The sequence below is a fragment of the Jaculus jaculus genome, chromosome 13 (assembly GCF_020740685.1).
Source record: "Jaculus jaculus isolate mJacJac1 chromosome 13, mJacJac1.mat.Y.cur, whole genome shotgun sequence".
Lineage (NCBI taxonomy): Eukaryota > Metazoa > Chordata > Mammalia > Rodentia > Dipodidae > Jaculus > Jaculus jaculus.
The window spans coordinates 33,540,420-33,568,271 of NC_059114.1; the positions used below are offsets into that span (position 1 = coordinate 33,540,420).

Consider the following 27,852-nt stretch of genomic DNA (forward strand, 5'->3'; position numbering starts at 1 on the left):
AAACAGTCACCATTTTGAACCTTAGAAGACTGACAGACATTGCCACAGGGAAGGGAGTACATAGGAAAGTTCACACTAGTTCTTAAAATGCCCACCTGGAAGTGACATACATGACTTTCACTCACTTTTCTTTGACCAAAGCCGGTCATATGCCGTATGTCACCTCAAGTAATTAGAGAATGTAACCTGACCATGTACCCAGAAGGAAAGACAGCCAGAATATTTGCAAGCATCAGTGATAGTAGCCATAGTATGTGCCCTGCAAACTAACAGGAGAAAACTTAATAATAAATAATCACACCAAGGGAAGGCCAAATGACAGTTTGGGCAGGAAGCAGGACATAGAGCAGATGGGAAAATAGAAAGCACATGTTAAGTTGATATTCAAACCCAAGTACATCAGTAATTTTTTTAGCCAGGTATGGTGGTAAACACTTTTAATCCCAGCACTTGAGAGGCAGAGTAGAATAGCTGTGAGTTCAAGGCCAGCCTGGGACTACAGAATGAGTTCCAGGTCAGCCTGGGCTAGAATGAGACCCTTTCTTGAAAAACCAAAACAATAATTTCTTTCAACATAAATCAAGGAGCTATTTCAATTAGGTAGTATCACTGCCTGCTGAAGTATGAACTTAGTCATAACCACTTGTATTGTAATTTCAGTTGAACTGATGTTGAACAACCACTGCTGGCTGCTATCTCACTGAATTTAGTTGCCACATAAAAAGTAACTTGAAGATATTGTGCTACTATGTGGCACTGACATAAAAAAGCTGTCTTCTTAAAAAAATATATATATATATTTATTTATTAGAGAGAAAGAGGCAGAGAGAGAAAGTTTAGTTATACCAGGGCTTCCTGCCACTGCTAACAAACTCCAGACACGTGCCACATTGTGCATCTGGCTTTATGTAGATACTGGGGAATCAAACACAGGGATGTCAAACTTTGCAAGCAAGTGTTTTTAACTGCTGAGCAATATCTCCAGCCCCTAAAAGTTATGGCACAAAAGGACAGGAAAATATGTATGATACTATATATATAATTTTTGAGGTATAGTCTCACTCCAGTCCAGACTGACCTGGAATTCACTTTGTGGTCCCAGGGGGCCTTGAATTCATGGTGATCCTCCTTCCTCAGCCTCCTGAATGCTGGGATTAATGTCATGTGCCACCAAGCCTTGCTATAACCTTTCTTAACTTGCTTCTGGGTAGGTGTTTTTTCTCAGCAATGAGTTAGAGCCTAGCAGGGATAAATTGCAAAGGAATGGGTTGAAAAGGAAACTCTAAATGAATATGGCAGTAGTGGACGGAACTGTTAACCTTCTGGCCACCAAGGGCAACTTCTAGAACCTGGAAGAGGAAAGATAATCCACCCAGATGTTACAGAAAGCATCATAGAAGCACTTTCAGAAAAGGAATGCATGGATGTAGCTCAGTTGGTTGGTAGACTGTTTACTTAGCATGATCAGGGGTCTGGGTTTGATCCCAAGCATTGCATAAACTGGATGTGGAGGTGCATACCTGTGCTCCCTACCCTGAGTAGGTGGTGTAAGACCCCCCAGAACGAGGACCCCATGCTCTGCCCAGAAATGGTGACACCCCAAATCACTCACGAGAAACGGTCTTGATGCAAACTGCAAGAGGATTTTATCCCAAGCGTGCTGGGGCCCACAGTCATACACCATGCAGGGGTAGAGGACTGCAGAGCCCCGAATGCAGGAAGGGGACAACTTTTATATGATTTCTAACAAAGCCTGTGCATTAAAACCAATCATTCCTTAGCATCAGGAGCCCACGCAGTACGGGCCAGTCGGTTTATGCCACTCCATAGTTTCTAAGCCAATCATTTAAAATTACTCAAGCCCACGCTCCGTGGACCAATCAGTTTCCTATAACCTCGGCGGTCAGCATTTGCGCGGGCTCTTGGGTGGGGGTGACAAAGTGTGGTTAAGACAGGCTACTAGGGCTTATGGTGCGAGCAGTTTACAGAAGCCAGATAAGCGGTTTAATCCGTTACTCACTTCCCATCCTCAAGGGCCTGTCTTACGCCCTTTTACCTAGTTTTATATCGAGAGCGGGCTCTGACACAATGAGAAGAGTGACTTTCTACTTACTTTCTAGCAGAGAGTAGGGCCTGGAGTTTGAGGTATGCAGGGCCCCGCTAAAGCTCCTTTTGGAGCGTGATAGTATTTCTAGGCTCCTGGCTTCTTGGGCCTTTCAGTGGGATGGAGGCAGGAGGATTAGAAAAATTCAAGGTCATCCTTGGCTGCATAGCATAATCAAGGCCAGCCTCGGCTACATGACACCCTGTCAAGAGAGGAAACAAATTCATTGTACATGATAGGACCAGGCATGTGGGAATTCAAAGACTCCAGGTAAAATTTTGGTTTACAGGCTCAAGGAGGAAGCTCCATGATGGCAGGGAATGGCATGAGCAGAGGGTGGACATCACCCCTGGCCCACATAAGGTAGACAACAGGAGAGTGTGCCAAACACTGGCATAGGGAAACTGGCTATAACACCATAAGTCTCCACCCAACAATACGCTGCCTCCAGGAGGCTTTAATTTCCAATTGCCATCAGCTGGGGAGACTAGCATTCAGAACTCCTAAGTTTATGAGGTACACCTGAATCAAACCATCACTTATCTGGAGCTCATTTCAGTGGCAGGAGGCCATAGTGAGCCTTTCTTTCTTTCTTTCTTTCTTTCTTTCTTTCTTTCTTTCTTTCTTTCTTTCTTTCTTTCTTTCTTTCTGTCTTTTCCTCCCTCCTAAAAATAAATAAATATTAAAATGAAGGGCTATAGAAAAACAAGAAAAAGACATTAGTAAGAAGCTTACAAAAGGCAATTCATACAACGAATACTTTTATCTTTTCAAATAACCAACTCTTTGTTTCATTGATTCTTTGGATTTTTTTTGTTTCCATTTCATTAATTTCTGCCCTAATCTTTATTATTTCTTCCCACCTACTGATTTTTGGTTTGCCTTGTTCTTTTTCCAAGGCTTTAAGGTAAAGCATTAAGTTGTTTACTTGAAAGCTTTCTAATTTCTTAATATAGGCACTTAAAGCTATGAATTTCCCTCTTAGGACTGCCTTCATTATGCCCCAAAGGTTTTGGTATGTTGTGTTCTCATTATCATTTTACTCTGTGTATTTTTCGATTTCCTTCTTGATTTCTTCATTGACCCTTTCATCATTTAATTCTGTATTGTTTAGTTTCCCTGATTTTGTGTATGCTCTGTAGTTTTTCTTGCTATTGATTTGTAGTTTGATCCCATTGTGAGCAGATAGTGTAAGGAATTATTTCTACTTTCCTGTATTTGTTAAGATTTGTTTTGTGTCCTAATATATGGTCTATTTTAGAGAACGTTCCATGTACTGCTGAAAAGAATGTGTATTCTGCAGCATTTGGGTGAAATGTCCTGTACATATCTGTTAGGTCCATTTGTTCTATGACCTCATTTAATCCAGATGCATCTCTGTTTAGTTTTTGCTGGGATGACCTGTCAATTGATGAGAGTTGGGTGTTGAAATCACCCACTACAACTGTGTTTGGTGTCTAATAGCATTTGTTTGATGAAGTTGGGAACCCCCATGTTTGGTGCATATATGTTTAGGATTGTAATATCCTCCTGTTGGAGTATGCCTTTAACCAATATAAAGTGACCTTCCTTATCTTTCCTAACTAATGTTGGACTGAAGTCTACCTTGTCAGATATTAATATAGCAACCCCTGCTTGTTTTCTAAGCCCATTTGCTTGAAACACCATTTTCCAACCTTTCACCCTAAGATAGTGTCCATCCTTTGTAGAAAGGTGAATTTCTTAGAGGCGACAAATTGAAGGATCCGGCTTTTTTGCCCAGTCTGCAAACCTATGTCTTTTGCTTGGGGCATTGAGGTCGTTGATATTAAGAGTTATTATTGAAAGGTGTGTGTTTATTTTTGCCATTTTTTTCTTGTTTTGTAGTTCTTCTGGTTTTACTTCTGCTGTCTTGTATTAACTAGTATTTGAGTATGGTTTGTTTTCTCCAGGTTCCTTATATGTGTGCTTTTCTTTCTCTTCAGCATGGAGGATCCTTCCAAGTATTTTCTGAAGAGCTAGTTTTGTCTTCAAATATTTCTTTAGTCTGCTTTTTTTGTGGAATGTCCTTATTTCTCCATCTTTTTTAATAGATAGCTTTTCAGGACAAAGTAACCTTGGTTGACAGTTGTTATCTTTCAGAACTTGGAATACATCACTCCAAGCCCTTCTGGCTTTTAAAGTTTGTGTTGAGTAATCTGCTGTGATCCTGATGGGCTTGCCTTTGTATGTAACTTGATTTTTCTCTCTAACTGCTTTCGATATATTTTCTTTGTTTTATGTGTTTAGTAGTTTAATTATAATATGGCCAGGAGAGGTTCTTTCCAGGTTTTGTCTGTTTGGTGTTCTAAAGGACTCCTGCATCTGCACTGGCATCTCTTTCCCAATTTGGGGGAAGTTTTCTTCTGTGCTTTTCTTGAAAATGCCTACTGTGCATTTGGAGTGAAATGCTTCTCCTTCTACTATACCCTGAATTCTTATGTTTGATCTTTTCAAAGTGTCCCAAATATCTTGAAATTCCTATTCATACTTTCCTATTAGTTTGTCTTCTCTTTGTTGGACTGTATTAGATTTGCCACCTGGTCTTCTAGTTTAGATATTCTGTCCTCTCCTTCATCCATTCTACTGGTGAGATTTTCTACAGAGTTTGTATTTCATCGACTGTGTTCTTCATTGCTAGTAATTCTGACTGGTTTTTCTTTATTATTTCTATTTCCTTATTACTGTCTTTTGTTTTGTTTTGTTTTGTTTTTTGAGGTAGGGTCTCACTCTAGCCCCGGCTGACCTGGAATTCACTATGGAGTCTCAGGGTGGCCCTGAATTCACAGTGATCCTCCTACCTCTGCCTCCCAAGTGCTGCGATTAAAGGTATGCACCACCATGCCCGGCTTATTACTGTCTTGTATTGACCTCTTTATTTCATTAAATTGGTTTCCTGTGTTTTCTTTGGTTCCTTTGATTTCCTCTTTCATTTGTTAGATTTCCTCTTTGACTTCTTTGAGCATATTTATAATCATTCTTTTGAAATCTTTCTCAGGCATTTCTTCTAACTCATTCTCACTTGAGGTCAGTACTTTTTGGTGGATTCATATTGTCTTGATTTTTGGTGTTTCTTGTGTTACAATGTACATATTTTTGCATCTTGGATTAATTTAATGCTTGGATTTTCTAATTATCTACAGTATCATTAGATGTATCAATCAATCTGATGTTATATATCTTCACAGTAGGAGCTTAAGGTGCTAGGTGTGGCTCTTAAGACTCTCAGAGTAACTACAAAAGTGACCCTTGATGTTGGGTTTGCCTGCTATGGGAGTATTCAAGTAGACTGAGTGGAACAAAATAAAGGCAGATTCTAAAATTTAACACATTCAATGAAAACAGCACAGAGCATTTATGCAAGAGAAGGTATTATGACAACCAGATCCTCCAACAAAGTCACAATCCCTTAGGATGTGTGTTGCCTCTTAATCCTGTTAACTAGGATGTTAAGATTTCTGGCCTGTTGAGGGTTCCAAGTCAGCTTGTGACCAAGTGAGACCCTTCCCTAATGAATGACAGAAGAGGAAACAAAGGCACTATAAATCAGGAAGCAACAAATGACAAACCCAAAATATAGCTTGTCTAAGAATGGCAAATCAGACCATCCATCAGATGTAACATATAATTTACCCTGGCATGGAAGGTACAATTAGCACTTTTGATTCAAGCTTATATACCAGGCATATTTGGCAGGTCCTGACCTGGTATAATCCTAGTTACCTTTTGGCATGGTTTTGGTCTCAATTATGCTGTGCTCCTGCTTGGGTCCCTCTTCGCTCCACTGTGGGCTCAGGTAGGCTGGCTTGGTCACTGGTTCACTGCTCTGGTAGCCTGTGCCAGGTGTTATGTCGGTGAGCTCCCTTCCCCAGGTCTCTGGTGCTTGCTGGCGCTTGTGTTGGGGGTCGGGGGAGGCTGTGGATGATGGCTAAATTTCTCCCGCTGGTCCTCATGATCCTCTTTCTCACAAGGTGCTCCTCTGTTAGTCCCTGCCGTCCTCCCTTCACATTTCTTGAGTTTGCGAGGAGCTCCGTATGAGTGGGGAATCCCCTCACCTGGCTTCTCTTGTGGCTCAGGCCAAGCCTGGCAGCTGTGGCCCCGCAGACCTGGTTCCGCTGCTGCTGGAGCCACTTCTGCCTGCTTCTGTAGACTCCAGATGCTCTGGATCTCTCCTGCTTCTCTGCTGCAGTTGATAATTTCTTATGCGCCTCACTTTTAAGTAGAAGAGTGTATTTTGCTGGATTTATTTTTGGCTTTTTCTCCCCTAGGCTGCTTTGGCATGGTTCCTATGCCACCATCTTAACCGGAAGTCAACCAATACTTTTACATAAGGCACTCTTATTTCATGAATGTTACAGAGAAATGTAAAACAAAACAAAATTTAAAAAAAGCAATGATATCCTAGAACTCTATCAGAAAAGCTGTAAGTCTGAAAATGCTAAGTATCGACAGAGATATGGAGTAGAGGAAACTTTAACACACCAATAATGGGGTGTAAATTGGTACAATTATCTGCAAAAGAAGTTTTGCCTTACCAAACAATAAAGTTAAAAAAAATACTCATCATGGGACTGGAGAGATTGCTTATCAGTTAAGGTGCTTGCTTGTGAAGCCTAAGGACCCAGGGTCAATTCCCCAGAACCCACATAAGCCAGATGCACATGCTGATGCATGCACCTGGAGTTCATTTACAGTGGCTGGAGGCCCTGACATGCCTGTTCTGTCTCATAAATAAATAAAATATTAAAAATTACACATTTTATGAATTCATATTTCCATTCCTAGGAATATACCATATAGAACTCAGAGAGCAGCACTGTTTGAATTCGTCTACACTGGGCTTGGAGATAGGGCGTGACCCTGAAACCAATCTGTTGTACTGTCACGAGTGGACAACTATAAACCAATTAAAAACTGGATTATAGCAATGTGAAAAAGAAGACAAACAAAATAATATACATTGAAAATTTTCATCCAAATGAAGTTGAAAAACAAGCAAAATCAAATTAAAGAGTACAGAGAAGTGTATCTAGTACAGAAAAGCCAAAATGTTACCATGCTGGAATAGTTGCCTTTGGGGTAGAGAGAATAGTGCAGTTGGGAGGGGCAAGTCTGCTCTGAGGTTCCCAAAGTGCTGACAGTGGCATTCTTGACGTGTATGGAGTTTCCAAGGTGTTTGCTTTCTAGTAACTGATGAGGGTTGGAATGCATTTTTCTATGTATTTTCTCAATAAATAAGCAAAATGTAATCAGATCATGTATCCCTTAAAGAAGGCAAGAAAATTTGAAAAATGCATCGTTGGGTGGCTTTTTCATTGTGTGAACACCAAAGATGGTGCTTACACACACTAAGAAGAACTATAGCATAACTGGGTAATATTGTATGGGACTACTATCATATGTGTGGCCCACTATTGACTTAAATACCATTTTGCAGGGCAGGGGAGATGGCTCAGCAGTTAAAGTGCTTGCTTGCAAAGCTTGTCTGCCAGGGTTTGGTTCCCCAGTACCCATGTAAATTCAGATGTACAAAGTAGTGCATGCATCTAGAGTTCATTTACAGTGGCAAGAGGCCCTGGCATATCCGTTATTTCTGCCACTATCTGCTTGAAAATAAATAAAAATATATTTTAAAAACTAGGCCTGGGGCTGGAGAGATGGCATAATGGTTAAGGTGCTTGCCTGCAAAGCCTAAGAACCCATGTTCAACTCTCCAGGTCCCATGTAAGCCAGATGCAAGCATGCAAGGTCACACATACGCACAAGGTGCTGCACAGCTTCTGGAGTTCAAATGTACTGGCTGGAAGCCCTGGCATGCCAGTTCTCTCTCTCTCATTAAACAAAAAAACAAAAACAAACAAACAACAACAAAAAAAAACCAGTGCTGGAGAGATGGCTTAGTAGTTAAAGCACTTGCCTCTGAAGGACCCAGGTTTGATTCCCCCGTACCCACATAAGCCAGATGCATCAACTTCATTTGGATGCATCTGGAATTTGTTTGCAGTGGCTAGAGGTCCTGGCATGCCCACTCTCCTCTCTATCTCTCTGTCTCTCAAATAAATAAATAAATATAAAATATATTTTAAAAATACCAAAAATTGTGATATTGTTATTTCTAGAAATGAGTGTGTAAAGGAACTTAACTTAGTACCTGTAGGAACACATGGTCAGTGAGCTTTTCCTCTCTCTGCACTATGAAGCTACTAACTTTAGGAGGGAGTGATACTGTCTGCTTTTGCTCAGCTTCCACTAGCAATCAGTGGGATGAATGTTTATAGTAACACTTCATGGGTGATTAGTAATGGGTTTTAGTTATCACCCCATTCTCCATCTCTAAACTCACAGGTTGAGCAGCTTTCTTGGGTCAGCCAGCTGCTGTGAGTGTAAAGTGAGGGTATGGGCCCAGGAGAAGGTAGAAGACGGACAGTCTCTGAACTGAAAGTCACCATTTTTGTCTTTGGTTTTTACAGGAACCCACCTCCTGACCACTGGGCATTAGTAAGTGGTCTCCCCACTTATGTTGCTCAAAATGGCCTGGTAAGTGATAGAGCTTAAGCGGGCAGGGCAGTTGTTGCATCAGGTGGAGAGTGAAAGGATTTCAGATCAAGAGAGTGGGGAGAATGAGGGTGGGTGTAAGTTTCTAAAGCCTGATTCTTTCTAATTCACTTGATGTCAGACCCGCAGAAATGAATAGCAAATTAATACTTGGAGAAATAGAAAACCAGAGAAATAGTCCTTAGATGGTATATTAATTACTTTCCTTGTTGCTTTGACAAAACACACAAGAACCGACTTAGGCCTGGAGATATGGCTCAGCAGTTAAAAGCGCTTGCTTGCAAAGCCTAGGGCCTGGGTTTGATTCTTCAGTACTCATGTAAAACTGGATGCACAGAGTGACACATGCATCTGGCATTCATTTGCAGTGGCTGAAAGCCCTTGCTTCTTTCTTTCCCCCTTCTCTCATTGCAAATAAATAATAAAAGAAGCAACTTTCCCAAGCCAGTCATGGTGGCATGCATCTTTCATCCCAGCACTTGGGAGGCAGAGGTAGGAGGATCGCCCAGAGTTCAAGACCACCCTGAGATTACGTAGTGAATTCCAGGTCAGCCTGGGCTAGAGTGAGACCCTACCTTAAAAACAACAAAGAAAGGAAGAAGCCACTTGCCAGGCCTGGTGGCACATACCTTTAACTCCAGCACTTGGAAGGCCGACATAGGAGGATCACTGAGTTTGAGGCCAGCCTGAGACTTGCAGCTGTTGTAGGCAGCTCCACACTTGCCAGGATGAATTTCCAAACAAGACAAAGTTTATGGGAGACCTGAGGACTTTCCATTGATGTTGGAAGAAGCTGGTTTCCTTTCATAGATCCAAGCTGAGAGACACAACCACACCACAGAGTGAAACTGGCAGCAAAACAGCAGGAACCCAGGCAGAGCTCAAGCACTCTGCATACCTTTAGGCTGGAAACCAGATCTACCTCCAGGGACACCTGTTCCAGCCAAGTGGCTGGAAATCCAAGTTAGAAGCTTTAATAAAACTCTACAATTGGGTTGGAGAGATGCTTAGTGGTTAAGTGCTTGCCTGTGAAGCCTAAGGACCCTGGTTCAAGGCTTGATTCAGCGGCTGGAAGCCCTAGTGCACCCATTCTCTCCCTCTCTCTCTCTGTCTCCCTCCCTCCCTCCTCTCTGTCTGTCACTCTCAAATAAATAAAAATAAACAAAAACAATAAAAAACCCCCACAATACCACAACAGTAAATTCCAGGTCAATCTGGGCTAGAGTGAGACCCTACCTTGAAAAAATATAACATATAGGGCTGGAAGGATGGCTTAGCAGTTAAGGTGTTTGTCTGCAAAGCCAAAGGACCCAGGTTCGATTCCCTAGGACCCATGATAGCCAGATGCACAAGGGGGCGCATGCGTCTGGAGTTCATTTGCAGCAGCTGGAGGCCCTGGCGCCCCCCCTCTTTCCCTGTCAAATAAATAAAAATTAAAAAAAAAAATTAAAGCAAAGATGAGTGCTGCTGGTTAGCTTGCTTTTTCCTTTTTTCTTTTTTCCCCCAAGGCAGCGTCTCTCTCTAGCCCAGGCTGACCTGGAAATCACTATGTAGTCTCAGGCTAGTATCAAACTCCTAATACTTCTCCTACCTCTACCTCTCAAGTGCCGAGATTAAAGGCGTGTATCACCATGTCTGGCTTGCTTTTTCCTTTTTATTTAGACCCAGTCCATGGAATGGTGCCATCCACAGTTAGGGTGGGTCCTCCCACCTTAATTGACCTAATCTAGAAACTCCCTCACATATGTATATCCAGATTTGTCTCCTAAGTGACTCTAGATTCTGTCAGATTGACAATGAGATTAGCCACCACATATGGAAAAATATATAGTCTCAGGCTGGAGAGATGGCTGAGAAGGTAAGGTGCTTGCCTACGAAGGCTAAGAACCCAGGTTTGATTCCCCAGTACCCATGCAAACAAGCTGCACAAGGTGGTACATGTGTCTAAAGTTCATTTGCAATGACTAGAGGCTCTAGTATGCCCATTGTCTCTCTCTTCATCTGCCTCTTTCTCTCTCAAACAATCAATAAATAAAATATTTTTTAAAAGGTAGTATCACTGAGAACTAAGGATACTTATGCAAATGTGTCAGTGCCATGACTGGGTAGTCTACCAGGCTCCCCAGATACTAAGTATCAACCCCTTATACAAGACTTCATTGCAATTCCCAACTTCCAACCCTATCTCATTTCCAGGTATGTCATATACAACCGCACTATTGTATTGCCTCCTCTCATTCCTGTGTTAGTCAGACTTTCCATTGCTGTGACAAAATACCTGGCCAGGAGCCAGGTATATTCTTCTAAGTGACCTACTTCCTCCAACTAGGTGCCACCTCCTGTTTCCATCTCCTCCCCAGACAGACCACTAGCTATGAACCAAGCAGTCCACACACGAGCCAGAAACATTTCATATTCAAACCCACCCCCTCAGGGTCAAAGGTAGCCTGACAGTGTTCTCTGTACCTCAGAACATACCAGCCCCATGTGTGGCCTTAGTTACCATGTAGTCCTTTCCCAGGCACATACTACATAAGGCTGCCTGTAGAGGAACATATTCATTTAATGGGCATTTTCTATATGCCAGGAGCTGAGAAAGGTTCTGTCATACAAAGGTAGATCATGGGTCAGTTACAGTTTCTGTTCTGAAGCTCATAATCAAATGAGGAGATATTTTTATTTTTTTTATTTTTTGTTTTTTCGAGGTAGGGTCTCACTCTAGCCCAGGCTGACCTGGAATTCACTGTGGAGTCTCAGGTGGCCAAATGAGGAGATATTTTTATAACAGATACTGATTTTGCAAAGTGATAAGGCCATAATAGAGATGCACATGGTATATTGTGGGGCTATCTAAGCCAGCCTTAATTTCTTAGAAGTGTGTTGTTCTGAACTGAATTTTAAAGTTAGTAGATCTTAGGCAAGTGAACAGGAAAGCGATTCTGGGACAAGAGAACAATATGGGTACCAGTCAGTTTTCCATGACTGTTACAAATACTAAAGAAAATCAGCTTATTAATAAAAAGGGGTTGGGCATGGTGGTGTACCTCTCAGCACTTGGGAGGATCATTGTGAGTTGTAAGCCAGCCTAAGACTATGAATTCCAGGTCATCCTGGGCTAGAGTGAGGCCCTACCCTGAAAAAAAAAGATTAGGCAGGAGAGATGGCCTAGTGGTTAAAGGTGCTTATTTTCAAAGCCTGATGGTCTGGGCTCAATTCCCCAGTACCCACATAAAGCCAGATGCACAAAGTGGTACATATATCTGGAGTTAATTTGCAGTGGCTGGAAGCCCTGCATGCCCATACTCTTTTTTTTTTTTTTTTTTCTCTCTCTCTCAAATAAATAAAGTTTCAGAAAGAGGGGAAGGGTTTATTTTAGCCACAGTTTTGGAGCTTCATTCACTGCTCCTTGGCTACATTGCTTTTGGCCTGTGACAAAGCAGTGCATCACTGTGGTGGTCAGGAAGCCAAGAAGAGAAAGAGAAGGAACAGATTTCAGCGTTCCTTCCAAGGGCATGTCCCAATGATTGGATTTCAGTATTCCTTCCAAGGGCATGTCCCAATGATTGGATTTCAGCATTCCTTCCAAGGGCATGTCCCAATGGTTGGATTTCAGCATTCCTTCCAAGGGAATATCCCAATAATTGGATTTCAGCGTTCCTTCCAAGGGCATGTCCCAATGATTGGAGAGCTTCCACTACACTCATTTCCACTACTTCCAGCAATGGCTAGTAAGGAACATAGCCTTTAGCCCATGAGCTTTTGCTGGACATTCCATGTCTAGACTCTTGTGATGTGCAGATGTGAGCACAGAGGCTGAAAATAGAGTATGTGATTAGTGTTGCTGGAGTACTAGGTTGAGACAGGAAAGCAGGAAGAGACATGGCTGGAAAAGGAGATAGGAACCAAATCATAGTAGGCTTCGGATGTCACATCAAGGGGTTTGGACTTTAATCTACAGGTGACTTTTGAAATATACGTATGTGCATGTTCAAATGTGTACATATGCCTGTGTGTGCCGGTATATGTGTACATAGATGCTTGTATAGACATACAGGCAAGAAGGCAGCCTCGAATATTGTCCTGCCATCTAGGGGGCAAGAGAGTTGGCTTAACAGTTAAGGAGCTTGCCTACAGAGCCTAAGGACCAGAGTTTGATTCCCAGTACCTACATAGAGCTAGATGCACAAGGTGGTGCGTGTATCTAGAGTTTGTTGGCAGTGGCTGGAGGCTCTGATATGCCCTTTCTCTCTATCTCTATCTGCCTCTTTCTCACTCTCAAATAAATAAAATACTTAAAAAAGAATGCTATCTACTTCTCAAACAAGGTAGGAGGTGAGTACTGACCTAAAAGTTGTCCTCTGACCTCCACACTGCACCCTGTGACACATGCATGCACACACACATGCACAATAAACAAATATCATTTTAAAATAAGAAAAAAATGAACTGAGAACCCTGTCAAATTTGGTAATTGAGAGGTGATTGCTGGCTTTGATGAAAGCAGATGTGGTGGTGAAAACCAGCAGGTAACCTACTGCGGCATGGTGGGTAAGGAGCCAGCAGAGAATTCAAAAGGAAGGAGAAGAATGCCTGCCTGGGTAGTTGCCGTATTGACCATGGTCTCTAACTCACCCAATTCTCCTACCTCTGCTGGTTAGAAACCAGCCTGAGACTACAGAGTGAATGCCAGGTCATCCTGGGCTAGAGTGAGACCCTACCTTGGAAAAAAAAAGGAGGAAGGAAAGAGGGAGTATAAAAGTGAGAGAGAGAAAGAAAAAAGGAAAAAAGTAATGTTTGTAAGATGATTTTTCTTTCTTTCTTCTTTTCTCTGTCTCTCTCCTTTTTTTTTTTTTTTTTTTTTTTTTTTTTTTTTTTTTTTTTTTGAGGTAGGGTGTTGCTCCAGCCCAGACTGACCTGGAATTCACTATGTAGTCTCAGGCTGGCCTCAGACTCACGGTGATCCTCCTACCTCTGCATCCCGAGTGCTGGGATTAAAGGCGTGTGCCACTACACTCGGCTTGTAAAATGATTTTTCTATCCAGTAACCTCAGTTAATAACCCCCAAACCATTGGGAGTATGCCTGCTTGATGGTGGCAATGCCTTGGGCAAGGACATAGCATTCTGAACAGAGCACTTCCCTGGGTGCTAGCTCAGGTCTAACTAGAGCTCCTTTATTTCTTCTTTCAGATTTGCAATATCATGAATGCACCTGCAGAGGACTTTTTTGCATTCCAGGTAAACCATTTTGGTTTGTTCTCTAAGTCGTGTGACTTTTTTTTTTGTCTCCAGAAAGAGCATTAGAATGCATTAGGATCCATTTACTTTCTTGGGAAGCAGTCTGAATAAAGGAAAAACCTGAATAATTAAAAAAAAAATGTGCCAGTGGAAGGGGGAGATAGGATAATTTTCCTTGTCAGTTTTATTCCTCACAGGCTTTTCTTTCTGACCGTGGGACTTTGCTTGGTTGGTCACTGTCTGAGATGTTTCTTGCCTCATTGTGTCCCTGACATCTACTACTCTGCCGGGCACATACTGGCCCTGACATCCTGGGGATGACATCACTATCTGGTTTAAGGAGTTGCAGACTCCAGGGCTATTTGCTCAAAGTGTTTACAGGTGGCTAAACCTAACCCCATGCAAAGACCACCAAGTTCTAGCCTTCTCACCACCTCTCCTCAGCTACTTAACCAAGGTCCTGCCCCAGCCCCGGTCTATTCCAGTTGCCTGTGCAGGCCAGAACTAATGGAGGCATAAAGCCCAGCTGTTCTTTTGTAGAAAGAGCCTCTGGACGAGTCTGGATGGATGATTAAAAATGTCCTTTCCATGCCAATTGTGAACAAGAAGGAAGAAATTGTCGGGGTGGCCACGTTTTACAATCGCAAAGATGGAAAGCCTTTTGATGAAATGGACGAGACCCTCATGGAGGTATGGGGTACTAGGCGGCCCTTTGCTGCTAGTGAAGGGTAGGAGAAAGCTAGCTTTTTATAGCCAGCATCAGTTAAGGATTGAGGCTCAAGAATAACCTGGAGGTGCCAGCTGGCATGCCACCTCACTGTGAAACAAGAACAAAACTCTTGACAGAAATGAGACTCATCTCATCACGACCTATCTGCAGTGCCCCTTGCTGCCCATAGTCTGCACTGCCTGGGTGGGCTGACCCAGATGGGCTGACCCTCAGGGTTGTCCTTCAAGTTTACTAGCCAATCAGTTCTTCCCCTTACGTACCTGAATCTGATGCTATAAAGGCAGTGGCCTTTAAGCCCTTCCCTCTGCTCTCTAGACATGGTTCTTTGTGCATGTGTGTGCTTGTACGTGTGTGTGCATGTGTGTGTGTATGGTTTTCTTCAGCTCTTATCCTGTGCTGTTCAAACACATGTGAGTCTGGCCTCTATCCCACCCAGCCTGGCTGGATAGGATAGGAGAGCATTGTGTTGTTTCTTGATCTAAACTTTTCTTTTTACCTGTGTTTTATAGTTTGGGATAACTTCTCCCTTTAGTTACATACATGTATGATTTTTCACTGATCTCCAGATCTACCACATGTGTGCTCTGACCAACTCTAGACTTGCTACCTGTGTACTTACACTAAACTAGGGTAGCCATGAGTGTAACCTCTTCATCGCTCATTTCTCCTCTGAATCTCTTACTTTCTTCTTTGATAACCCTCTCAGTTTTTTTTTCCATTGAGCCTCATTGTTTGTTCTCTCAATGCCTCTAAAAGCACATGGCAGATGCCTCGTGGGCTCCTCCCAGGTCTCCCTACACCAGCTCTTAGCTTCTGGTTTCCCTGTGCCAGCAGCTTTACCCTGATTTCTCTTTAAAAGCCTCAGTTTATCTCAAGTCCATGTGCTTACAGCTTTACCCTAATTTCTTGCTAAAAGCCTCAGTTTCTCTTCAGCTCTACCCTAATTTTCTTTAATGCCTCAGTTTAGGGCTGAAGACATGGCTTAGCAGTTAAGGAGCTTGCCAGCAAAGCCAAAGGACCCAGGTTTGATTTCCCAGTCCCCATGTCAGCCAGATGCAAATGCAAATGGTGGTGCATGCATCTGGAGTTGATGTGCAGTGTCTAGAGGCCCTGGCACACCCATTCTCTCTCTCCTCTTAAATAAATAAATAAAATATTTAAAAGTCTCAGCTTAACTCCCTCCATGTTTTTTTTTTAATTTTTATTAACATTTTCCATGATTATAAAATATATCCCATGGTACTTCCCTCCCTCCCCACCCCCACACTTTCCCATTTGAAATTCCATTCTCCATCATATTACCTCCCCATTACAATCATTGTAATTACATATATACAATATCAACCTATTAAGTATTCTCCTCCCTTCCTTTATTTACCCTTTATGTCTCCTTTTTACCTTACTGGCCTCTGCTACTAAGTATTTTCATTCTCATGCAGAAGCCCAATCATCTGTAGCTAGGATCCACATATGAGGGAGAACATGTGGCACTGGCTTTCTGGGCCTGGGTTACCTCACTTGGTATAATCCTTTCCAGGTCCATCCATTTTTCTGCAAATTTCATAACTTCATTTTTCTTTACCGCTGAATAGAACTCCATTGTATAAATGTGCCACATCTTCATTATCCACTCATCAGTTGAGGGACATGTAGGCTGATTCCATTTCCCAGCTATTATAAATACACTTTATTATAAAAACACTTTCTAGTGTCTTCTGCAATTTCTTGCTTGAGTGTTTTAAAGTTCTCATTGTAGAGATTCTTTACTTCCTTGGTTAGGTTTATTCCAAGGTACGTTATTTTTTTTGGATGCAATTGTGAATGGGAGTGATTCTCTGATTTCATCCTCTGTGTGTTTGTTGTTAGCATATATGAAGGCTACTGATTTCTGTGTATTTATTTTGTATCCTGCTATATTGCTGTAGGTTTTGATCAGCTCTAACAGTTTGCTAGTAGAGTCTTTAGGGTCCTTTATGTATAGAATGATGTCATCTGCAAATAATGATAACTTGATCTCTTCCTTTCCAATTTGTATCCCTTTTATGTGTGTCTCTTGCCTTATTGCTATGGCTAAGACTTCCAAAACTATACTAAATAAAAGTGGGAACAGTGGACACCCTTGTCTTGTTCCTGATTTTAGTGGAAAAGCTTCCAGTTTTTCCCCATTTAGTAATATGTTGGCTGTAGGCTTGTCATAAATAGCCTTTATTATATTGAGATATGTTCCTTCAATTCCCAGTCTCTGTAGGACTTTTATCATGAAGGGATGTTGGATTTTGTCAAATGCTTTCTCTGTGTCTAATGAGATGATCATGTGATTTTTGTCCTTCAACCCATTTATGTAATGTATTACATTTATAGATTTGCGTATGTTGAACCATCCCTGCATCTCTGGGATAAAGCCTACTTAGTCAGGGTGAATGATCTTTTTGATATACTCTTGTATTCTGTTTGCCAATATTTTGTTGAGAATTTTTGCATCTATGTTCATGAGGGAGATTGGTCTGTAATTTTCTTTTTTTGTTCTATCTTTGCCTGGTTTTGGTATCAGGGTGATGCTGGCCTCATAGAAGGAGTTTGGTAGAATTCCTTCTTTTTCTATTTCCTGGAAAAGCTTAAGAAGCAATGGTGTTAGCTCTTCCTTAAAAGTCTGGTAAAATTCAGCAGTGATTCCATCTGGGCCTGGGCTTTTTTTAGTTGGGAGATTATTGATAACTGTTCGGATCTCCATGTTTGTCATAGGTCTATTTAAGTGATTAATCTCATTTTGATTTAATTTAGGTAGGTCATATAGATCAAGGAAATCATCCATTTCTTTCAGATTTTCATGCTTTGTGGAGTATATGCTTTTATAGTATCTCCCTATGATTTTTTGAATTTCTCTGGAATCTGTTGTGATGTTACCTTGTTCATCTCTGATTTCATTAATTTGTGTCTCTTCTCTCTTTCTTTTGGTCAGATTTGCTAAGGGTTTATCAATCTTGTTTATCCTTTCAAAGAACCAACTCTTTGTTTCATTAATTCTTTGGATTGTTCTTTTTGTTTCAATTTCATTAATTTCTGCCCTAATCTTTATTATTTCTTCCCGTCTACTGATTTTTGGTTTGCCTTGTTCTTCTTTTTCCAAGGCTTTAAGGCGAAGCATTAGGTCGTTTACTTGCGACCTTTCTAATTTCTTAATATAGGCACTCAAGGCTATAAATTTACCTCTTAGAACTGCCTTCATTGTGTCCCAGAGATATTGGTATGTTGTGTTCTCATTATCATTTGACTCTATAAATTTTTTGATTTCCTTTTTGATTTCTTCATTGACCCATTCATCATTTAGTAGTGTATTGTTTAGTTTCCATGATTTTGTGTATGCTCTATAGCCTTTCTTGCTACTGATTTGTAGTTTAATTCCATTATGGTCAGATAGAATGCAAGGAATTATTTCAATTTTCCTGAATTTGTTAAGATTTGCTTTGTGTCCTAATGTATGGTCTATTTTAGAGAATGTTCCATGTGCTGCTGAAAAGAATGTATATTCTGCAGCCTTTGGATGAAATGTCTTGTATATATCTGTTAAGTCCATTCCTTCTATGACCTCATTTAGTCCAGATGCCTCTCTGTTTATTCTTTCCCGGGATGACCTGTCAATTGATGAGAGTGGGGTGTTAAAGTCACCCACCAACACTGTGTTTGGTGTTATCTGTGACCTTAGTTCTAATAGTGTTTGTTTGACGAATTTGGGAGCCCCCATGTTAGGTGCATATATGTTTAGGATTGTAATGTCCTCCTGTTGGAGTGTGCCCTTAATCAATATAAAGTGACCTTCCTTATCTTTCTTGACTAACGTTGGACTAAAGTCTACCCTGTCCGATATTAGGATAGCCATCCCTGCTTGTTTTCTAGGCCCATTTTCTTGAAACACCGTCTTCCAACCTTTCACCCTAAGATAATGTCTATCATTTGTAGAAAGGTGAGTTTCTTGGAGACAACAAATTGTAGGGTCCTGCTTTTTAACCCAGTCTGCAAATCTATGTCTTTTCGTTGGGGCATTGAGGCCGTTGATATTAAGAGATATTATTGAAAGGTGTGTATTTATGTTTGCCATTTTTTTTTTTTTTTTTTTTTTTTGTGGTTCTGGTTCTACCTGTGCTCTCTTCTGTTAACTAGTATTTGAGTATTGCTTGTTTTTTCTAGGTTCCTTATATGTGTGCTTTTCCTTTTCTTCAGCATGGAGGATTCTATCAAGTATTTTCTGTAGAGCTGGTTTTGTCTTCAAATACTCCTTTAACCTGCTTTTGTCATGGAATGTCCTTATTTCTCAGTCTATTTGAATGGATAACTTTGCAGGATAAAGTAACCTTGGTTGACAGTTGTGATCTTTCAGAACTTGGAATATATTACTCCAAGCCCTTCTGGCTTTAAAAGTTTGTGTTGAATAATCTGCTGTAATCCTGATGGGCTTACTTTTGTAGGTAACTTGATTTTTCTCTCTAACTGCTTTCAATATTTTTTCTTTGGTGTGTGTGTTTGGAAGTTTGATTATAATACGGTGAGGAGAGGTTCTTTCCAGGTTTTGTCTGGCTGGGGTTCTAAAGGCTTCCTGTATCTGCATTGGTACCTCTTTCCCAATTTGGGGGAAATTTTCTTCTGTGATTTTGTTGAAGACACCTACTATGCCTTTTGAGTGAAATTCTTCTCCTACTATGCCCTGAATTCTAATATTGGATCTTTTCATAGTGTCCCGAATATCTTGAAATTCCCACTCATACTTTTCTATAAGTTTGTCTTTCTCTTTTTTGGCCTGTATTAGATCTGCCACCTGGTCTTCTAGTTTAGATATTCTGTCCTCTCCTTCATCCATTCTACTGGTGAGATTTTCTACAGAGTTTTTTATTTCATTAACTGTGTTCTTCATTGCTAGTAATTCTGACTGGTTTTTCTTTATTATTTCTATTTCCTTATTTATGTCTCATATTGCCTTCTTTATTTCATGAAATTGGTGTCCTGCATCTTCTTTGATTCCTTTGATTTCCTCTTTAAGTTCCTCTTTGACTCCTTTGATTTGTTCTCTGACTTCTTTGAACATATTTACAATCATTCTTTTGAAATCTTTCTCAGGCATTTCCTCTAACTCGTTCTCACTGGAGGTCATTTCTGATGCATTAATACTTTTAGGTGGATTTATATCGTCTTGCTTTTTAGTGTTTCTTGTGTTATAATGTATATATTTTTGCATCTTGGATTAAGTTAATGCTTGGATTTTCTAGCTAGCTGTGTATTCTTAGCTGTATCAATTGATTTGATGTTATATATTTTCAGGGTAGGAGCTAAAGGTGTTAGATGTGGCTCTTGAGACTCTGAGAGTATCTACAAAGGTGCTCCTAGGGGTTGAGTTTCCCTGCTATGGGGGTATTCAAGTAGGCTGAATGGAATAAAATACAGGTAGATTCTAAAAGTTAACTAAACACTGTACCCATTCAGTCAAAAACAGCCCCAAGTATGTATGCCAGAGTAGTTATTATAACAACCAGATCCTCTATCAACATAGAGGTTAAGATTTCTGGTCTGTTGAGGGATCCAAGTCAGTTTGGGACCAAGTGAGACCCTTTCCTGGTGCAAACCCAGTTACATTGGATGAGTTTGGTCTCAGTCAAGTTGCTCCCTGGGTAATCGGGCTGCTGTTCTGATTTCTGGAGCTGGGCACTGGCTTTTCCTGTGGGGCAAACCAAGCCTGGCAACTGTGGCCCTGCAGATCAGCACCCCCACTGCTGGAACTGCTGCTGCAAAAGCTGCCTCTGCTGGGTCTGTCAGCAGCTGAAGCTGCTGCTGCTGGGCCCACTGCTGCTGTTGCCTCTGCTGCTGCTGCTGCTGTAGCTGCCACTTCTGGAGCCACTGCTGTTGCTGAAGCTGCTGCTGCTGCTGGGTCTGCTGTTGTTGCCGCTCCTGGGTCTTCTGCTGCTGGGGCCGCTGGTACCGGTTCCGGAGCTGCTGATGTTGCTGCCAAACTCTGCTCCTGCTTGGGTCCCGCTGTCGGCTCAAGTTGGTGTGGCCGGGTCCCGGGCCGCTGCTCTGTTCGCTGGAGCTGGGCTCAGGCGGTGGGGGAGGGGAGGGAGCCGCAGCTGCTCTGGTTCTCTCGCTGCTCCAAGCGTTCTTCTACCTCGCGGTCTGCTCCTCCGCTGCTCACTGCCGCTCTCCCTTCACGTTTCCTGAGTTGCGGAGAGCGCGGTGTGAGGGGAAAATCCCGCACCTGGCTTTTCCTGCGGCTGGAGCCGAGCCTGGCGGCTTTCTGGTGCACCCCGCTGCTGCCGTGGTTGGCGGAGCTGCCGGGGCCGCTTTTGCCGGCCTGTGTGGGCTCTGTATGCTCTTGAACTCTCCTACTTCTCCGCTGCTGCTTCAACTTCCTATACACCTCACTTTTTAGTAAAAGTGTGTATTTTGCTGAGTTTTTTTGGTCTTTTTTCCCCCCAGGCTGTTTTGGCGTGGTACCTACGCTGCCATCTTAACCGGAAGTCCCCCTCCATGTGTTTTGTGGCTCTACTCTATTTTCCCCAAAGACCCTCAATTTCTTTCGGGCTTTGATACTTCCCTCTTCAGGAAAGCACAGGGCAGATGCCGTGTGTGTTCCGAGTCACTCTACAAACACATCTAAGTGCGACTTCCCATGTGCTTACAACTCTGTTCCTTTTCTAAAGTCCTCAGCTTCTCTTAAATGTACCTCATAACCTAGACAGTGATTGTTTCCACATGAGAGCATGTTTCCTTTTTTCCACATGTTTAGCCTTCCTTCCCAACCTCCTTTAAATAAACTCCACAATTTGTGATTTCCCCTTAAATAAGCTTAATGATTCATCCTTCTTAAGTCCATCTTTATTAATTGTTTATTAAAGGTAGGACAGAACCCAAAAGTTGGGATTCATAACTTCTGGGGGACCCCTCATGAACCCCAACATCATGCATCACTAGGGTTCAGAGTCTACCAGCTTTGAGCTGGGCCTCCAGAGCTGTGCAATGGGTCCCTGACCATCTGGAGGAATGGGAACTCACCAGTGGCACCATCCTAAATATGGCCAATTTCTCCACTCTCACTTCTGTACTGCCCCATGCTGCCACAGAAGTTCACATTGCTTGTTTTTTTTTTTTTGGTGTTTCGAGGTAGGACCTCACTCTAGCCCAGGCTGACCTGGAATTCACTATGTAGTCTCAGGGTGGCCTCGAACTCACAGTGATTCTCCCACCTCTGCCTCCCAAGCACTGGGATTAAAGGCATGAGCCACCATATCCGGCTCACATTGCTTTTTTAAAAAATATTTTGATTTATTATTTATTTGCAGGCAGAGAGAGGCGGGGAGGATATGGGTATGCCAGGGGCTGTAGCCACTGCAAATGAACTTCCCGACACATGAGCCACTTTACTCATGGGTACTGGGGAATTGAACCCAGGCTGTTAGGCTTTGCAATTAATTGCCTTTAGCCACTGAGCCATCTCTCCAGCCCCTCTACATTCCTTTTAAAAATTATAATCAAGGGGGCTGGAGAGATGGCTTAGTGGTTAAGGCAGTTGCCTACAAAGCCAAAGGACTCAGGTTTGACTCTCCAGATCCCACATAGCCAGATGCACGAGGCAATACATGTGCATACAGTGATGCATGCACATAAGGTGGCACAAGCATCTAGAGTTCTATTGCAGTGGCCAATAGTGGAATGTCAATTCTCTCTCTCTCACTCTCTCACTCTCATAAAATGAATAATCATTTAAAAAAATGTAATCAAGGAGCCGGGGAAATGGCTCATGAAAGTGCTTGGTGTGCTCTTGCAAGCATGAGGGCTTGAAACAGCCTAAGTTCAATCTCTAGCACCCACATAAAATCTAGGCATGGCCATGCATGACTGTAACCCCAGTCTGGTGGTGGGAGGGAAGAGACAGGAGAATTACTGGTGCTCATCCCAGGAAAAAAGTGGAAGAGTAATAGAGGAGGACACCAAATGTTCTCCTCTGGCCTCCCAATGTGTGTGCATAGGATGTGCACATGTGCCCACAATACTACGCATTCCAAAGTATGTAACCAGTGACCTTCATGGGGGGGGGGAAGTTTTAGGTTCACATGAAAACTGAGAAGAAAGCACCTATACCTCTCACTCACCATGTAGGTCAGAACTTTATTTAAAATGCATTTATAGGCAGTATTTTTACTTATTTGTTTTCAAGCAGAGAGAAAGAGAGAGAGAGAAAATGTGTATGCCAGGGCCTGTAGCTGCTGCAAATGAACTCCAGATGCATGTGCCACTTTGTGCCTCTGGCTTTATGAGGGCACTAGGAAACCGAACCCAGGTCTTTGGGCTTTGTACGCAAGCACCTTTACTGCTGAGCCATCTTTCTAGCCCCTACACACAGTATTTTATTGTTTCTTCACAAAATCTCTGCCTATTTGGCAGCACACAGCTTATCAAAACCATTTTATAGCTGCAAAAACAGACACCTTGAGAATCCTGCCCTAAGTTAGGGTCGGGATCAAGCCTGCTGCTGTCTCTAATTCTACCTTTTTATCTTTACAGTCTTTGACTCAGTTCCTGGGATGGTCTGTCTTAAATCCTGACACTTATGAGTCCATGAACAAACTTGAAAATAGGAAGGATATTTTCCAGGACATTGTAAAATATCACGTGAAGTGTGACAATGAAGAAATTCAGAAAATCTTGGTGCGTAACTCTCTTTACTCTTTCACTTTGTGCCCGGGAGGGACGGGCAGACTGAGGCAGGCCAGGCACCTGTCCAGCCTGCGTGCAGGTTACCACCGTCCTTTCTCTCCTGCCTAGCCCACATGCAGAAGGCCTCAGAGTCGGATGGATGGGTGGGCGAGTGGCAGAGTGGTCACTAATGACAGCCCTTTGTGGCCTGAAGTCCAGTACACCTCGCAGAGTCACCAGTCTTGAGGCCTGACTCTGGCTTGATAGGTCTAAAGCCTCCAGTCTTCACTCAGCTCAGGGTTGACTTGGTACTGGACACAGAGACAACCAACATCAGCCCCTATTATGACAGAAATGTTTATGTGACACAGCAGCGGATGAGGGTCTGTTCTTCAGAGCCCCCTCCTATGGGTCAGCTCAATTAGAAGAACCCCAGTAAGTGACAGAGAGCGGTTGGTGAGCAAAGCAGTAGTTCGAAGGGGGCGGGAGTCCTCACTCAGGTCTCTCACTTCGCAGTTTAGGGATGAGGAAGTAGCTCAGTGGCAGAGCACTTGCCTAGCATACATGGGGTCCTAGGATCAGTCCCCAGCACCAAATTTAAAAAAAAAAAGTGTGGTGGTACAGGCCAGTAATCCCAGGACTGGGGGAGTAGGTGTGAAGGCAGGAGAATCAGAAGTTCAGGTTAATCCTTGCCTGCATAGTGAGTTTGAGGCTAGCCTGGACTACAACAGACTGTCTTAAAATAGAACAAGGGCTGAAGAGATGACTTAGCAGTTAAGGCACTTGCCTGAAAAGCCTAAGGATCCATGTTTGATTCCCCAGTACCTATGTAAGCCAGAGGCACAAGACGGCACATGCGTCTACAGTTCATTTTTTTGTGGCTAGAGGCCTTGATGTGACCATCCTCTGTCTCTCTCTCTCTCATAAATAAATAAATAAATAAATAAATAAATAAATAAATAAATAAATAAAAACAAAGTTAGCCAGGCGTGGTGGCACATGCCTTTAATCCCAGCACTTAAAAGGCTGTGGTAGGAGGATTGCTATGAGTTTGAGGCTAGCCTGAGACTACATAGTGAATTCCAGTGAACTGCAGGTCAGCCTGGGTTAGAGAGAGACCCTACTGTAAAAAAACAAAAAACATGGCTGGAGAGATGGTTTAGCTGCTAAGGCATTGGCCTACAAAGCCAAAGGACCTAGGTTTGATTCCCCAGGACCCATTTAAGCCAGATAAAATGGGGCATGCCTCTGGAGTTTGTTTGCAGTGGCTGGATGCTTTGGAGTGCCCATTCTCTCTCTCCTTTTCTCCCCCTCTGTCTCTCAAATAAATAAAATAAAATAAATATTTTTAAAAAAACCAAAAAGCAAAACAAAAGTAGAACAGTTTATAAAACAAATTTTCATTTATGATCTTGTTTGATGCTTTATAAACAGCCTAGAAAAGTGGCAGGGTATGGATTTCTAAAATTGAGCTCAAAGTGGGAGAAACTTGTCCCCACATCACCTAGTGTGTGATTAGTTTTCACTTAATCAGGAAAATGAACAAATTATTTGCCACTCTTCTGAATGAGATGCTTCTGGAAATGGCGAGCACCCCATCCAAGAGTGATCCAAACTGATGCCAAGTGGTCAAGTATCCAGATGCTATTATGAGGAATCCCATTGGAATAGGAGAGGGGTATCCATTCTGCTGGAGGGGTTCTCTGCCTCCAGGGTGATAAAACATTAATATTCTGGGCCCAGAGATATCCTCAAGGCCAGTAGAGGAATGTGTAATAGGCTTTGTTAAATGAGATTTAGAGATTACAGTCAGGTAGAAACATCACATATGCAAGAAAGCATCCATTGACTAAACAGGAGCCCCAAAAGTGGGAATTTCAAAGGGTGAATTTGGGGGTTAAAGTATGTTGGGTCTGTCTCTACCTATAATTGAGAGTGGCCTAAGGTTATTGAAAGTTTAGTAGTAATCAGGAATTCTTTTGTATTGAGGAAGGCACAGGGAACAGGGCAGGCTGATCACAGAAGCAGTGATTAACTGCGCTGGATGACCAGCTTTTTTGTTTGTTTGTTTGTTTTGGGATGAATTCCCAGAGCCCAACCATATAGTTTTGCAGTCTCCAAGCCAGCCATACAATTTCTATGTTTCTTAACTATATAATTGAAACAGTGAGGGATTTCTTCCTAACTATCTGGGGTGGGAAATTGGATTAGATGTTCAAATATATGTGAGAATCAGTGGTTCATTATTCCTGAGGTTTTGATGTTAAAGAGACCAAGATTCTACAAGCAAGTTGAATTAGTCAAATGTCCTGAATATGATACTCCATGGAGCTTTCAAGTCAGTGTACACTCCTCACAAGTTGAAATAATACAAGCCAATATCCTCAGTGACTGACCCTTCCTTCCTTTCTTCCTTCCATCCCTCCTTCTCTAGCTTTCCTTTCTTTCTGTCCTTCTTTCCGTCCTTTCTCTCTCTCTCTCTTTCTTTGTATTTATTTATTTGAGACAGGGCCCCATGTAGCTCAGGCTGGCCTCAAATTTGTTATGTAGCTCAAAGATTACTTGGAACTTAAAAAAAAATATTTTATATGTATTTGCAGGCAGAGAGATAGAGAAAAGAGAGACAGACTGAGAGAATGGGTTGTCAGGGCCTTCAGCCACTACAAATGAACTCCAGATGCATGTGCCTCTGTATATCTAGCTTTATGTGGGTCCTGGAAATTAAACCCAGGCCATTAGTCTTTGCAGGCAAGTGCCTTAGCTGCTGAGCCATCTCTCCAGCCCTACCTTGAACTTCTGCCTCCATCTCCCAAGTGCTAGGATTACAGGTGTGTGGCATCACACCTGGTTTATGTGGTGTTAGGATTAAACCTGTGGCTCCCTGCTACTTAAGCCCTCTGCCAACCATTCTTAATCTGGGAAGATATCAGAGCAAACACAATCATTTTTTACCCATACCCTATCAATTTGGAAGAGAAGACATCTGGTTTAGATGAAATGCTTCATGGTTTGCTTGATTCCATCCATAATCTCAGCCAAATGATGGATATATGTACTCAATGAAGGCACAGCTTTCATGAACCAACTAGAATTTGACAGACATTTCTCTGGATCAAAAAAAATCAGAAACAATGGGCTGCAGGGATGGCTTAGTGGTTAAGGCATTTGCCTGCAAAGCCAAAGGATCCAGTTCAATTCCCCAGGACCCATGTTAGCCAGATGCACATGCATGTGAAGTTTGTTTGCAGTGGCTGAAGGCCCGGGCACATTCATTCTCTCACACTCTGTCCTTTCTCTGTCAAATAATAATTAAATAAAAATAAAATATTAAAAAATCAGAAACAAGCTGGGCATGGTGGTGCTAGGGAGGCTGAGTTCCAGGTTAGCCTGGGCTAGAGTGAGACCCTGCTTCAAAAATCAACAACAATAACAAAAAAAAAGTACCCAGAAAACTAAGTGGGTTAAGTCCCCTACTCTGGTACGTGGATGGTCCAGAGAGGGAAAAAAGTTGCCCCAGATCATCTAGCAAATGAAAGGAGGACCCAGGACCATGGTCAAAGTTTGTTCATTCCCAGTCAGGAGTAACAATAAAACATAATGACATGGTTTTATCTCAGTGCTTTTCATATACCATGCCAGGACAATGTCCCTCATATGTATTACATATGCGTACACTATCCCTAGACAGTGTATTCTAAGCACTATATATGCACATACCATACCATGACAATGCCTCATGTACATTACTTTAGCATCAATTTTGTTTTTTCATCTTTTTATTTATTTATTTTTACTTATTTGAAAGCAGAAAGAGAAAGAGAGACACACAGAGAGAGAGAGAGTGTGTGTGTGAGAGAGAGAGTATGTGTGTGCCAGGGCCTATGGCTGGAGGTCAACAAACTCCAAATGCATGATCACTTTGTACACCTGGCTTTATGTGGGTACTAGGCACTCAAACCTGTGTTGTTAGGCTTTGCAGGCAAGGACCTTAACTACTGAGCCATTTCTTCAGCCCCTACCCTGTTTTTAAAAATTTTTTATTGACAACTTCCATAATTACAGACAATAAACCATGGTAATTCCCCCCTCCCCATGTTCCCCTTTGCAACTCCACTCTCTATCACACCCCCTCCCCCTCTCAATTGGTCTCTTTTTAATTTTAATATCATCATCTTTTCCTTCTATTATGATGGTCTTATATAAGTAGTGTTAGGCACTGCAAGGTCATGGATATCCAGGCCATTTTATGTCTGGAAGAGTGCATTATAAGGTGTCCTACCCTTCCTTTGGCTCTTATATTCTTTCTGCCACCTCTTCTGCAATGATCCTGAGCCATGGAAAGTGTGGTTGACATATTTCAGTGCTGAGAAATCCTCAGTCACTTCTTCCCAGCACCATAATGCCTTCTGCATCATCCCAAGGTCACCACCATTTAAAAGAGAAGCTTTTCTAACCAAAAGTAAGAGTAACATTAATATATGAGTATGAACATTAAGAAAAGTGCTTAGCACGCAGTTTGGTGAGCATAGTATA

The 27,852-nt window shown here is 42.2% G+C and overlaps 1 protein-coding gene across 1 annotated transcript in view; it reads left to right on the forward strand.

The window, feature by feature from the left end:
• Positions 1 to 27,852, forward strand: part of Pde6a (phosphodiesterase 6A) — a 114,345-nt gene that overhangs the window by 42,344 nt on the left and 44,149 nt on the right. Inside the window, exons 7-10 of the mRNA XM_004664767.2 lie at positions 8,593 to 8,659; positions 13,866 to 13,913; positions 14,454 to 14,603; positions 23,188 to 23,331. Coding sequence (XP_004664824.1) covers positions 8,593 to 8,659; positions 13,866 to 13,913; positions 14,454 to 14,603; positions 23,188 to 23,331 — 409 coding nt within the window. The remainder of the gene's footprint in view (positions 1 to 8,592; positions 8,660 to 13,865; positions 13,914 to 14,453; positions 14,604 to 23,187; positions 23,332 to 27,852) is intronic.